The sequence below is a fragment of the Cyclopterus lumpus genome, chromosome 17 (genome assembly GCF_009769545.1).
Source record: "Cyclopterus lumpus isolate fCycLum1 chromosome 17, fCycLum1.pri, whole genome shotgun sequence".
NCBI classification, from domain to species: Eukaryota; Metazoa; Chordata; class Actinopteri; order Perciformes; family Cyclopteridae; genus Cyclopterus; species Cyclopterus lumpus.
In genome coordinates this window covers 8,115,112-8,130,682 of record NC_046982.1, presented here as the reverse complement: position 1 = coordinate 8,130,682, position 15,571 = coordinate 8,115,112, and the positions used below count along the sequence as shown (strand labels likewise).

Below are 15,571 nucleotides of genomic sequence, written 5' to 3'. Positions count from 1 at the left end.
CTTCAGGGATCAGGTTAATTATTAAGCGTTTTTCTACAGCACGTCAGTTTTAATTGATATTGTTCTAGGGTAATCATGGTGGTGGTGAATAACTGGTATAGTATATGAACTGGTTATATATATTTTTTACATGTTGCACCCCTGAGAGAAAGGCACCCGCTGCATTTGACTCATCCTGATTACTTTGGAAACAGCGGGTAGCCATTGCAGGAATAGTTCTACTTCATATATGAATGAAGCCGAGCACCTAACCGAGGGAGCTCACGCAAAACGTGGCGAGAGCATTTCAATTCCACACAAATGCTCCAGTTGGGCCTGTAAAAGTGTCCTGCTGTGAGGCCACAGCGCTAACCGCTGAATCATGCGCCGCCCACTGCACAGAGACCAGCTGAATAAAATGAGCACATACGTGTTTGGAGGTTGGTGATGACGGTGCCGCTGGTCAGGGGTCCTTTGGTGGCGTAGAGGGCTACAGAGTAGGTGGTGCTTGGCTTAAGGTTGGACAGCTGGTGCTCCTGCTTATTTCCCTCCACAAGGAAAGTATCAGCTGTCACTGGAAAACACACAAGGATTATATGTTTATCATAACTCTTTATGTTTTTAGTTTTTGTCGAAATAAGACGATATTAACATTTTAACGACTGCAAAAAAAGCCTCAGCATGGGAACAAAAAGTCAGATGTGAATCTCAAAGCCTGCACTGTTTGGCCACCTTTGGGGGCCTCTTTCAAGTCGAAGAATCTCTACACTAATTATGTTTTTAACCCTGCAAAAATGAGGCACACTTTCTATGTCTCTAAAATAAGACTGAATACAAGACTGACAAAACACCATTCATCGCTTATCTTATCTAACGGCATACTCCAAGAATCAATTTAAGGTAATTTCAAGACTAATCCATCCGTCTAACCAATTTAAAGGGGGTAATTACATATGAATTACCATTGAATTACAACACTTCATCTCCAGTCTCTGATTTGACGATGGAAAATAGATGGTTGAGAAAATAATTGTGTAACATGAACACGATTTTTACATTTTCTAGAAAGGACATTTAATATAGCTGCTGTTGTGTCAGTGGCTCACTGGCAGCATCTTGTTGGGTTAAAGAGTTTTAATTCAATGAGGAGAGCTGCATCAATTTACCATCATACCTCTTACACTGGATTATCTTTAACCTTTCACTGTGTGAAATGTGTAAACATCACACAGTGACAGTGATGCTGCTGAACACACCATATTATGTCCATGCGACCCTATTAATCCATTTTATAATACGTTTGACTGACTGATACATCGATGGTTTGGATTGTAAGTGGGTGTATCAATAAAAATCTATTTTGTAATGCAGGAATGACTTGATGAAATATGAGATGTATTGACCTTGAGTTAATACACTGACACTCATGGGGATTTGTCCACAACTCTACATTGCGCTTCTCTAAATCCTGGCTGGGGCTGCTTCTGAATATGTGTTCAGCTTATAGATACTATCTCTGTATCTGATCTGGCTGCAGTCCAGTTCAACATACACATCGACTCTTGGAGCTGAGTGATACAGATTCCTCCGGATAACTCCAGGCAGAGAAATATGCTTTCCATAACATTTTCTCCAGCCGGGTTTTAAATGTCAGGAGATAAAATAATAGTTGAGTTCAAGTGTCGTAAAACATTTGACTGGTGAGTTTAAAAATAGGCTGATGACTGAATACACAAAGTGTTGTTTGTTTAGAAAGCACGACTCCTTTGAAACTTTTTATCTCGCTGTGTATGTCAAGCATCTTTATCTGAGGCTGGCCTACCAACTGTAAGCTTGGCAGTCATCCACATGGTTCAGGGAGCAAATTATTAACTGACTCAGAGGGGCTGAGCAATATGGCTATCTGTTACTTATCTGAATATGGCTGTCAGAGAGTGAACACACGGTTGCATCAGAAATGTATATATGCTGTGTGAAAACGGCAATGCTTGTGTCAAAGCTTAGTAGTTCAACGGAGCAAAATGAACTTCTCTGAAAGCGAGGCAAGTGGATCATTATTGCCTCAAAGCATCACAATGATCTCCCTTGTTGATGTGATGTGTCAGGTACCTTCACGGTACCTGACACATCACCACGCGCTGCACCTGAATGACCCAAAAAAAAACAATCTGCTCATTATGCTCCGACATTGATCTTATGACTGACACTTAAAACTCTCTTAGATATAAATGACCTCATTGTTCAGAGAGTGCTTGATGAAACACAAACGTGACGCATGCAGACGACAGAATCTCTAAAAAAAAAAAAGCTGAGGTGTAAAAATGTGATTGATGTCCCTGTAAAACTAGCTGGTCACCGATATAAGCAGCAACGCTATAGTGGGCATTTGAGACAGACAGATAAGTCATCTGACATCCCAGAAATGGTAGGCATTAAAAAGAAGAGGGTGTTGATGATTTTATCCAAATGCTTTAATTAGTCTCATTATTGTCCTGGTGGTTCATCAACTCGTCCGTCCGTTAGCTAATAAACAGCAAACGCCTTTCAATGGCGGTTTGGATAACTCACCCTGGTTGTATGTGAGGGTCAGCACGTAGTTGTCCACAATGGAAACAGGTGGGTTCCACCTCAGCAGGGTTCCTTGTGGAGTGATGTTGAGAGCTGTCAATTCAGCTGGCATGTCCATCGCTACAACAGAATACAACAACAACAACAACAACAACAACATGTTATTGACCAAAACAACAGTCAAAACGTGCTCTGTCCACGAGATCAGTTTTCAGGACATTTCTAACAATCATCAGTGACACTTGGTGAATAGGACAGCAATGGATCAAATACAAAGTGCCACTCACTGCAGGACATGGACTGAGTCAGCATGTTTGCTTTTTCATAACAGAATCATGCTAAAACAAAATGTTTGAAATGATTTATCAATTACCAAAACCAATTGATCATAATGCTAATATTAATAAGATAAGAGTAATGTTTACCACATTACGAAATTATGAACTTCCTCTTAGCTGCTGAATGCTGCAGGATTAGTTACCGAACAGTGAAATATGAAAAAGGTTCAGAAAAACACAATTAGTCTGAACAGCATCTCATTTCCCAGTTATTTTGGAAAACCACTCTGCAATTAATTTGAACACACACTATGGAGCTGTGTTGTAGTTGCATTTATATGCAAATAGCTTATGATTTTGTACACAGTGTATCATGGTATAATTGCAAAGAGACATAAACTATCAATTACACCGTAACACTTTTGAAAGTATACTATTTGAAATGGAAACCATTATTCAATCCACATCTTAGTTGTAATTATAGAAGCCCAGTCACAGAAGAGCTTTGCATCCATACTAATTAATAATGACTCTTTTTGCAATTTGGATCACTGCTTCCTCAATTCTAACACACATCAAAGATAAATTATGCAGTCAAAAAGGCTGTGGAGAGTCTCAGATATTCTCCTGAGCCTACTGTTTCCCCACCTTCATCCTAATTTCATTCTCAGACTGCTGGACATGCCAAAATTGAGTTTGAATTTAATTATACCTTTAACCTCAGTGTTTCAACCCCAATTTCTCCTCAGGCGTCTTATTGCAGCGCGTTGCAGGACAATACAGAACACCGCATGTGCTCCAAAGCTCGGCCCAGATGAGGTAATTAATATTGCCCTGCCCTCATCAGAATAAAAAAATAACTGTGCTCATTAACCATGTGAGTTTGGGTCTTTCTTATCTCTACAATAGATGGACAAACCTGATTAAAATCATTACTTTAATTGCAAAAAGGTTTAAGTAAATTTAATGGAGGTTTGCCAAGTCAATTAGATTGGTAATGGAGATGGAGTAGCGATGGCCAATAGAGAAAAAAAAATAAACAGGTCATCCACTTTCATCAGTCCCGCTGATAATCCAATCATTACTCTCCATCTCCTGATTGCACCGGCGAATCACAGAGTGAGCCAACTACATCACGCTCACACTCGGATCTGTATCTGAAAGTCAAGCCCCTGTGCGTAAGACTCCGGACAAGAGAAAAGCTTTGGAAAGAAGCAACAAGGAGCTGGTCCCGGACCGCAGTACGGGGCTATGGTGCCGTCACCTGCTGATGGGAAGCTCAATTAAACCTTGAGGGCCTGTTGCCATGTACATGTTGCCAAAATCTATCCAGGAATATATGAAAGCCGGGACATTGAGATGATGATCCTGTGAATTTGGAAGCCTCTCCCATTAAATACCTATCCAGTAAAATGCTACAACACTGACTACAGAGAAGGGGTGAGGAGCAAGGCCTCTACCTCGGGGCACCCCATGTACTCATTTTCCTGTGACTGAAAATCTGCCATTGAATTAAACGCAATGCAATCAAGTAACTTTTCATCATGTGACATTCAGGTCCTGCAATGCAATCAGCTATCTATCGTATTCATGTACCATCAAGATTATCCAGTCCAGACTGTTTATTGTTTTTACTGAGATCAGAAGTACTTTTACCTCCTCCAGTAGTACTAGTTTGAGGTTAGACCTACAATCTTTTCAATTTGTTTTTGAAAGAATTCTCCATTTAAGTTATTTATATTATGTCCTAGACTGTCAACCTTTTCATTAAAGGGATCATTGAAATAGTTCGCAATTTCAGGATGCCTTGACTATATATAGGAAGGATTATTTGCTTTTACTTGACAAATATGCCATTAAAAAATATGCACTGAGTATTTGGACTAGCAACCCTAGATAGTTTCCATTTATAGTAATCTCCGTTTATATTCTGCACTATTTAATGTTAATTTCATCTGTATTTGTATTGTATAATCTGTATATATCGTTGTACTCTCTGTTGCATTTCTGGTTGGATGCCAAACTGCGTTTCGTTGCTCTGTACTAGTACATATGCAGTGACAATAAAGTTGAATCTAATCTAATCTAATTAAAAGTATTCCAAATCACGCTTTATTAATTGACTCATACTTGTGACCTCGTCTCTGAGTCCATTTTTCTGTTGGTGCATGTTTGTCAGTAACATTTCTTAGAATGTTCATAATGCACATCTGTGCAACACAGAATCTTTTTTTTCAAAGCACATGCTGAAGACAAACAGTCCCTTTATGATTCTATCAGCATCGGTGACTTTCTGAAGCACGGCACATATATCATCAGTGTATTGTACATTAGAGCTTAGGGGGTCTACAGCTAGAGACAATAAATACTGGTTTGACGTGAGCTGGATTTGAAGCTGAAGGGCTTTAATAACTGGATTCATCAGATTTCTGATCTTAACTGGAATGTGGCTTGGTTCATTTATATCAACACCTCCCTCACGCTTGTCATGTCAGGTATGGCTACTTCAGAGTCATCAACTGAGACGTCCAAATGTGTTTCTGAAATATCAATCACACTATTAAATAATTTCTATTTCTGAATAGTATCCAGAGATATTGCACAATGTTATACAGATATTTAGGTGTGCTATCCTGAAACCTATTTTAGGTAAACCCAGAGACATTATGAAAGCAGTTACATTAAAGGCCCTGTCCAACACAAGTTAAAAACCAGCAGTTAGCCTGGGTCTGACCCCTGGGCTGTCGAGCCTTGAGCTGGCTTCATCGCCCCTCTCTGGCAGCTCCAAGCTCAGGAAGACGATTTCTCAGGAAAAAGGTCTAGTTAGTATTTTTTTTTTGAATTCAGCTTAAAATAACTTAATAATTCATCTTTATCTAACAATACAAACTAATCTAGTGATTTGTACTTCTCTGATGCTTAAAATAACTTATTAATTCATCTTTATCTAACAATACAAACTAATCTAGTGATTTGTACTTCTCTGATGCTTAAAATAGCTTATTTTCATTAATCTAATTATTACATTCAGAAGTGGAATAATATTCAGTGGTGAATGCAATGTGGTTGTCTGATGATAAACATTTGGCAAGTCACGTTTGGCAATTGGAGCTGAAGGTATCAGATATCATGTAACGGATCATTAAGAGCTCCAAGTCTCCTCTTTGGCTGCAGACCAAACTTAACTTAATGTTACCTTCACAGACGGACTACGCTTAGAATGTTCAAAGATCCTAAAAAAAGTGATTAATTCATTTTGATCTTCTTAAAACGTATAACTGAGGGCTTCGTACCATGTGTCCCGCTATTCCAAGATGGATTATGACAAGTAGTCAGCTAGCGCACGATTGTTTATTGACCGACAGACTCGTCACTCTGATGGTCTTTGAAAACCCCAAACAATTGATTTCTAACTTTTTAAGTGTTTTTTCTCTCTCTAACAAACTGAGTGTACAAGCATCAGCTTGCACTGCACATTCACTAATAGTTTACTTTGTAGTTTAGCTTGCTCACAAAATAAATATTAATACCATATATAAGCCTGCTAATGGCTCTGATTATGACCTTGATTTTATGAGGGACAATTTGGGGACAAGAAGATTGTTCGAAATGTTCTGTTTTAAATGTCCCATATAGTAACAATGTCATTATGTCTTATTTTATTATAAGTACCCTATAAATGGTGTGAGAGAATCAAAATGCTTAATCCTTAGGAATATACACAGAAACTGTGCCTTTCAAAAAGCCATTTTTCTTAACGATTGTGATGTTAAAACTATACAGTAACATTACACAGTTCTTTAAACACTCTAAATATGTCCCAGTTCATTTCCGTTTACAGTTTAGGTGAATGGTATAAGCTGACAGTGAGTAAACATGGACACAACGTGTTTCCTGCCCCTACAATCCTGTTAAAATGAGCTATAATGAAGCGTTTTAGAAAGAGACGAGTGTATAGCATGTAAACATGCTCCATTATAAGACAAGTTTTAACCTGGAAATGAGCATTGTATGTGACCTTTATGGGGGACAGTTAGTTACACTTTGTTGATGTTAAATGCCTGAATCAAACATCAGAAGAAAGTATTTGTATTTGCGCTTTGCTGAATATGTTAATTTGACGAACCCTAAGCTGTGTGCTGTGTCCATTATGTAGAGCACAATGCAGCAGACAGTACAGTTAGTGCCGTTTTACTCCCCAGTCGATCCCTACATACCCTCTCATTACTGTGGAAGCTGTACTGCCTCCCTCTGTGACAAAAGCAGGTTATCAGTGTGAGTGTGTTCTTCACTCTCAGCTATAACTGGTTGTGTCTGTGGCGCCATACTAATAATAATACAGCAATGCAAACATGGCACCTGCTGCTTTTATGCTTCATGTCAGCGGTACTGAACTTTTCAATGCTGATTTTAGTTTGTGAATGTACAGCACTGTAATGTATTTGTAGAATACATTGTTACCAACACATGAGAACACACAATAACTTTGCATCATCATAAACCTTTGTTCAATGTTATTCAGGAAGGAGTTGCTACATGACAAACACACGTCCTTTTAACTAATACCTTATGTGTTGGTTCATGTAAATGTTATGATTATTCAGATTTTCTGAGTTATCTCAACGCACTAAAATAAAGTGTTCTGTCCTTCATCTTTACCATCTTTAAATTGTTGGTAGAAAAAGAATTAGACACACCTGAGACAAGTAATACTTTAATTCTGGTTCTGGTACTCTGCTAATGAGCACCGTTATTATCCATCCGTTAAATGGACCTTCAAATAGTCTATTTAGTGTCAACCCTCTGAAATTCACATTAGATCAGCAGTACCTGCTGTGTTAGCACAATGAAATATTGCTCCCTGCTTTTTCATCCCCTCTGACAATAATTGATTACGGAAGTCAAGTAAGTAGCAATTGCAGCGTTATTCAAGTCATTACATACTTGGCCAGGCAGGGCCTGGCTGGATTACTCTTCCAAATCCCCTGGTTACGTATTGGTTGTTGAAAGCGGCATTAAAAAGCCCCCGGTTGGGTATTGTGCGATGTGAGAAAAATGTTATTTACCATTTCTAAACAAGCTTGACTTTGGAGTTATGTTCTTCTCAGGCTATTACAGGCCCAACGGCTCTGCTCATTGTACATTGTTAAAAAATAAGCTCATGATGAAGAATTGAAGAGGAAGAGCAATCCACACCAGAAGGTGAGAGACTCTTTTGCTTCTTCTTTTCTCACTGGATTGCTGGTGAATTGGGTCTCATTGGCATACAAACACACCTCCTGCTCTCCTCTTCTCCCTCCTATCTTGGGCTCCCCTTAGCTCTCTTGCTTTTTTTTGTCTCTCACACACAATGCAGATTATTATGCATAGCACTTGGAGAGTGTGTTAATCTTTAGTTAGTGGAAGAACGGTGTCTCGTTCCGAACGGTGTTTACATGCATAACTTGTGATTTAGTGCTAAGTAAAGAGTCTGAAAGCAGATTTCATACGCATATTGACAAATTGGAAAGAAATATGCAGAGAGAGACACCAAGAGAGAAGATTAAAGAATGGACAGGATGAAGCAGAGAGGAAATGGAAAAGGGAGACGGGAAGATGGAGGATAGAGAAGAGAAGAATACTCGGAGAAAGAGAGAGGTGTAACAATACAGTGGGAAAGAGGTGAGCTTTAGTAGGAAGATATAGGAAGGGGAGTGAAGCAGAGAGATAGAGGAGAGTCAGATGGAGCTGGGAGTAAGATACCAATTACTGGGTCATGGAGTGGACAGTTTCATCTATTGCAGCAGTAAGGATTGCACCTCCTGCAATGTCAGCTGTACCCTTGGATTTTGTCTGACGTCTGTATCGGTTGCTCTTTCTACATACAGGCACTCCCAGCGCGCAGATATTTTTGTTGTGGGAAGAACAATTGGTTTGAGAGTATACCAGATAAAAGAGGGATTCTTCATTTAGTTTGCATTACAAACATGTTGTCATTGTGTACCCTCTCACAGCATGGCATTAAAGAGTTGTAGTCAAAGGATCACAGATTTTAAAGAAATCAGATTTTATTTTTTCTGCGAATGAGCAGAAGATTCCGAAAGCACATCCAAAGCAGATCCCAGTGTTTAGCCAGAAGAAGATATACACTCAGTTGACAGTGAGTTAGGTTCCGCTAGCTGGAACCACAGCAGTCTTACTCAACAGTCATGTCATTATTTAGAACTGCATGAAGATTATTATGTTCAGTTGTTATTGAAACTGGTTCAGAAGGGTCCATCGCTGTGTGACTGGAAAATAACGTTTCTGTCCCTGCACTGTGCAAAGGTAGCCTGGTTGTGAACTCTAACATTGTCAACCGCATTTCTGATTTGTTTAGCAATTCATTCATTCATGACAAAAACCACCAGAGAAATGGCGACACAGCTCCACGGGTTCTTGTTCGTCGACATAAGGCTGCAACCTCCGGTTCTGACAAGTGAAGCCAATGCGGAAGTGTCTTATACTTGCATTCTTTCTTCTGGCCAGCACGAGGCAGCTCCTCTGGTTGCAAAAATAAATCCCTACACCTCACATCATTTATTACATCAGTAATGGTCTCAATCTATAGTTTCAAGTCTTCATCAATACAGCATGGTGCTCATTGTATAAGCTTTGTTCCCATTAGGCGTAAAATAGACCATAAAGCAGAGTATGCTTTAGGGCGGGCTTACTGTGATTGACAGGTCACTGATGCTACCAGAGCCGTTTACGGCGTCTCTACGTCGCTCCTCTGCATTCCAAATACAGTAACTTCAGTTTATTGGTTGCAAAAAGCCAAGATGGCGATAGCTGTAATCCAAGATGGCGGCGGCCAAATCGCCAAACTCAAGTGTTACACCCAGACCTTCTGGGTAGCTCTGTGTTCACTGTCTGCTCCGTTGTGTTGTCTGTCACTCACCTCGTCTCTCGTTCCAGACGCCTCCCTCCTCGTGTGCCGCCCTCCTGTGTGATTGCAAGTCCCGCCCTCATTGTTTCCACATGTGTCTCGTTCCCCTGTGTATTTAGTCTGTGTCAACTCCCTGTCCTGTGTCGGTTTGTCTTTGGATGTTGTTGAGTGTCGTCACAAGTAAAGCTTGCTCTTTTGAAACTACCTTGCCTCGCCTTGTGTCTGCTTATTGGGTCCTGCCTCCGTGGTACCAGTTCCTGATACAAGGCTTCAAAGCGGGGTTACACAAACCAATGGGAGACGTCACGGCGACTACGTGCACTTCTTATGTAGTCTATGGTTAATAACCCTTAAATTGACACCTCTTCTGTCTTTGTAAAAAAAACTAAGTTAACTGCTACTGAAGCTTTTGACTGAAAATGACGTCAGAGCAATAGTCGCTATCGAAACAAAATAACCTCCTCACCCCTTCGTCAAGAAATCGGCGGACATGAAAAACACAGGCGTAGTTAGTTAGGTTTCATGGCCGTTGTCTTTTCTTCTATTCTATTCAACATGGCCCTAATAATATTTCCTCATCAACTCCTACCTGTGAAGACGGAGGTGATGACCACTTTGCTCTCCTGACTCCCTCTGACAGCGTTGAGGCTAATCTCGTATTCTGTAGCAGGAAACAGGCTGGACAAGGTGTAGTTGGTCACATCGCTGTCAATCACCACGCTGTCCACACGCCCTGCAGGAGACAGCAGAACTGTAGCTATGAATTCCCATCCCACATTTCTTCAGCTGCAAGGTATAATAACGTACTGCTTAAATGGTGTGTGCTTTAAATCGTCAGGCTAACTATTTAATTCAATTTCTATTCAATAATTATTCAATACAGAATTTTAATAAATAATAAAATGACATTTTACTGATAAAACGTTATCAATTAATTAGGTACAACAGTGTGTGTAACAGGGTTCCTTGCTAAAAAAAAAAAGATACAACAAATGCCGTGTTCATTTAGCTCTGACAGGAGAGCGCAGAGTGCGGGCGTGTATGCGGACGTATCGGACACCATGTTATTATAATGCAATGTAGACAGGCGTAACAGAAAGGCTGTGCTACCTCTGTCTGATTGGTAGGACAGCTTATAGTATTCAAATGGAGCCAGCGGTTGGATCCAAAAGATAGTTACTGCGTCTTCGGTCACATCTGACACCGTCACCTCTTTTGGTGGGTCCATGCCTAGGAGGGAGATGATGTGTGTTAGTAATGAATCAAAATGGCCCACAATGGACAACATGGGATAATTTATTCTGATCCCAGAGGTACAATAGGAGCACATTATGATGCAAGTTCAGGAATTTACATAAAAATCTAAAGGATCAGTGATCTTGAATACCAAAGTATTTAAGCAGCCCTCGCATTGTCCATTTTTAATCGCCCCTTCATTACATTTACATGAATAGACCTGTCCTTGGATCTTTTGAAGCACACACATTGATAAATAAATGAACACCGTCAAAAGACATTCCAGTATAAATATAGGCAACATTAGCATTGAGCAAGGCTTACTCAGAGGAGATTTACCCCCCTGCAGACAATTTGTTTTGTGTCCCCCCGGATTATTGAGCTGCCATGGAAAAGGTTAAGGCAAAAACAATGTGAGCAAACAATTAAACTGGTGACAGGTACTCAGCTGTGAGACAAAGAAATAACGGGATAAAGAAAGTTAGAGAAGAGGGAAAGAAAAAGACCAAAAAAAAAGGGTGGACGCGATTAAAAGATCACTTCCATCTCTTGGTTTGGACAGGAGGCGAAACAGGCAGCGCTTGTAAACCGACTGCTTTGCTCCTCTTTCAAAAGAATAATGGCTATTATTCACAAGCAGAGGGGGCAATGTATTACTCCTGGCCTTGAGATCATTTAAATTCAACCTGTATGACATACAGTAGCAGCATTTATATTTGTTGTGCTTATTTATGCATGCATATCTGACTGATAATGTTTGCCTTGACCGGAATAACGGCTGAAAATGTGTGATTCCTCATGAAGCTTCCTGAATGGAAACGGTTTGCATAATAATGTACTAAGATAAGATATCTACTGCCATTGACCTGATCCCTCTGGATGAACACAACTCAATTTGCATTGTGTAAGCTAATGAATGAGCAACATTAAGGTACCCTTTGAACTGACCACAGCGGCACAGAGAATATCAAAGTCTGGTAAATAACAAACCACCTACTGCATCTGGCTGCTGACGATTTCAAATGCAGAAAATGTAACACTAAAAGCATACCTAATTACACAAGGAAAGGCAGAGTGCAGTCTCTCATCAGCGCTCGCATTCAAACAGTGAGATCAAAGCATTACCGACAGTCTAAAGAAATACTGTACATCTGTTCCATAATCCCTGTCCAATTTCACCCCCAAAATCTGCTTATCATCATGTGTGGGTGAATGTAAAGAGAGAGTGCTCAAAGCTGCCAAGGCATTATGTGAAACTGGCACATAGATGACAGCGTGCAGGTGTCTCTGGCACTGATGCAAAGTTAATATCTCTATTGTTCAACGCTCACTTTCCTCTGTCCTCTGCACTCTCTTTGTTTCTCTTTTGGGGATTTTCCTTTTTTTACCCTAATTTTTTCCCACTGACCCTCTTCTCATTCATTCTCTTCCCAGATGTGATTAGCACCCTCATAATCAAAGGAAATGTTTATGAGAGCTGCTTCTCACAATCAGTATAATATGTTAACAAAGAAAGAGAAAGGTGTGAAGGATCATTGCGGCGCAGTTGGAGGATAATATTTTAACCAAAAGGCATGGAGAGAAACGAGAAACTGTGAATGAACAAGAGGAGAGAGAATAAAGGGAAGCCGAAAAGCAAAAGAATAAATTAAAAACGGATAGACAGAAAGTAGTACAAAGCATAATACTTCTTCTATTAGACTACAGTAACAATATGAGCGCACACATTGCACCTTTCCTCCCCCTCTCTCTTATTCTTCTTTCCTCTGTCCTCCGCATTACAACATTTCTCAAATACCCGCCCAATGTTATGATTTCAAATGAGCAAACCTCAGTCATCTGGTACCACAGGAGAAAGAAACAAGCATGTATTTTTGGTGCTGAGTTTGTAAGTCTGGCAAGGAATTAAAAAAGAAAAAACCTCCAAGGCAGATCTCGAAACTGATTCTGCTGAGGTTCTGTACAAATCAGATGCTAAAACAGCATTTTTTGCAAATACATATTCAATTTAAAATCACTTTGTGTTTCCATTTCCTTTGCCAATGTATTTCCTTTTAAGTTTCTCACTTTCCCTCACACTTGCTGTTTCCAACCTCAGATTATTCTCCCTCATCCTAAATTGGATTCAAGGACATTCAAGTTCCTCCTGTCTCAACAAACCCTAAAAAGAACAGATTCATGTGAGGAATGTGATTACAGCTCAAACAATTAGTCATTTAATTGGTTAATTGATAGATCGAATTGTTTGCCAAAATTTGATAATTGATTAATTATTGAAAAGACATTACGTAGTTACAGTTTCTCTTTTATGAGGATTTGCTGCATCTTTAGTCTTATGTAGTAGTAAATTAAATATCTTTGGAGTGTTGGGCTATAGGGGATTATGATGGACATATGTTCACTAATGTCTGGCATTGTGACCAAACAACTACCAACAATCACCACATTAATTGATAATGTAAATAATTGTTAGTTGCAGCCATAAACATGACATTAAATTCATAGGTACAGAACAACTATTCCATGCATAGAGAAACAGTACGGCGCAAGTTTGCACAACTACTAAAACAGCTCTAACAAACAAAGCCATGACCTTTTATTATGCATCTCGTGCTGATTTATCCTTGGGTGTGTCTTCCCAGAGTTACCTTTCATACCACTTACACATGAAATCAAGCAGCTCACCTGTAGTGAGTGACGCTGTAATGGGCTCAGAGGTAAAATCCCCCTGTATTGTGATTAGACTGACGGTGTACTGAGTGGACGGCAGCAGCCCCTGGACCAGTGACCTCGTCTTGGAGCCGTCCAGCGTCACCTTAGAGGTGTCGGTCCCATCTGCAGAGCTGTAGCTCAGGATGAAGAGGTCAGCGGGCGGTGCCGGGGCACTCCACGCCACCGACACGGAGTCTGAAGTCACCTCTGACAAGTAGAGGTGGGTTACGGGCCTGATTCCTGGAGGAACGGGGGGGTTTAAAGGTCACCGGAGAGTTTTCTAGGACAAGTAGAAAGCCGGCCGCAAGCAAGAAGCAGCGACGAAAAAAAGGAAAAGAAATGACAGCTGCCATCGTGATGGAGATGACAGACAAGCAATGGCAGTGATGGATGGAAGTAGTCCTGGATGGTATAATAGATTGTTTATAATAAAGTTGTGAAAATTAGCCTTGGGCGTAATCTTGATGGGGCAGGTGAGAGTCAGAGAAGGCCACAATCATGTGGAAGTGATGATTTAATTAAAAAATAATGAGATTATCCGCCGAAAAGATGAAGATGTGATTGGAATTGTTCACAATAAGAAAATGGATAAATGATGATGATGATGGTGATGATGATAGCAGATGCCGTTGTCAAAATGTATGACCTGGACCGGAGATGAATACAAACCAGTGTAGCAGCTGAAGCGGCAACGAATGCAACACGATTTGAATTGAATTAGCCATGTGTGGATGTGTAAATAGTCGGGAAGACTGATTCAGCCAGATTAAACGGTGGAGTTTTATTTGTGATCAATCATCATTTGAAACCTGTGCTGTTAACACCGGTTTGCATTTAAGTTCTTCTCCTCTCTTATTGGTGAATAGCCAACATTTTGTGGCACATTTCCTTCGGCAACTGTCGAAATGCTTTACAGCCGTCAACAGAGAGAAGTGTATGGCGTAAACCCCATAGTGATGTGTGTCCTTGTGTGGAAGCCAGGAAAAGATGTGCTACAAATATATACAGGAGACACTCATCCAAAGAAGGCTTTATAACCACAATCGTTGGGTGAAACATTGCAGGAGAAGGAGGGTCCATTTAATGTGATGGTCGAGCTGATGATGATGTTATTGCAGTTTTCTCAATTTGGGCTTGTGGACTTTAAATTTATAATCTATAATGATCAAAGTTCACGATCAAACTTTTTTTACCCTGGTGATGAGTTCACCTGAGCGCAGGCAGACAGATGTTGCCACTATGGCCAAGTGAACAATGGATGAGTAGATGACAGGTAATTATTTATTTTCTCCTCTGATTCTCTTCAACTGTCTTTTTATCATTATCTCATCTCATCTCTCCTCTCCAGATGGTTCGAGATGCATTACTTAAAAAAAAAAGAAAAGCCACAGCTAACAAAAGATGATGATGACGATGATGGTTATGACGGTGACAACTGCCACGACGGTCACAGTGGAGAAGCACAGAGATGATGGTGATGATGAGAGAGGTGAAACAAAGAATGACACATCTGCCAGCCGGTTAGCTTGTGCCGATCAATGTGACGCCATCCTTTGTGCAACTGGTAATCACATCAGGCGTTCTGTAAAAATAACAAAGAGCCAACACCACATTTAGATGGACAGTTACACACAAGTTGTTGTGTGAGAAGTTCTCAGAGAAAGAGGGAACATCAAGAGAAAGAGTAAGAGCAGTGAAGGCCGACAGTAACGAGTGGGAGTGAGAGAATGTGGTGTTTAAAAGATATCAGATGGAGCAGAGACACAAACGCATTTGGATGCAAAACAGAGGTGCAATTAGGGAACACTTGTAACACGCTCATTAGCTGACGTGAATAATTTACCTCCCCTAATTGCTTCTTCAATGCCTTTTAAGGTCTTCCATTTTGTTT

The 15,571-nt window shown here is 40.2% G+C and overlaps 1 protein-coding gene across 1 annotated transcript in view; it reads right to left on the bottom strand.

Moving 5' to 3' along the window:
- tnr (tenascin R (restrictin, janusin)) overlaps positions 1-15,571 on the bottom strand; it is an 80,702-nt gene that overhangs the window by 23,408 nt on the left and 41,723 nt on the right. Inside the window, exons 18-21 of the mRNA XM_034555006.1 lie at positions 10,843-10,962; positions 10,322-10,465; positions 2,548-2,667; positions 410-553 (exon numbers count right to left, since the gene is read on the bottom strand). Of these exons, the coding sequence (XP_034410897.1) occupies positions 410-553; positions 2,548-2,667; positions 10,322-10,465; positions 10,843-10,962 (528 nt within the window). The remainder of the gene's footprint in view (positions 1-409; positions 554-2,547; positions 2,668-10,321; positions 10,466-10,842; positions 10,963-15,571) is intronic.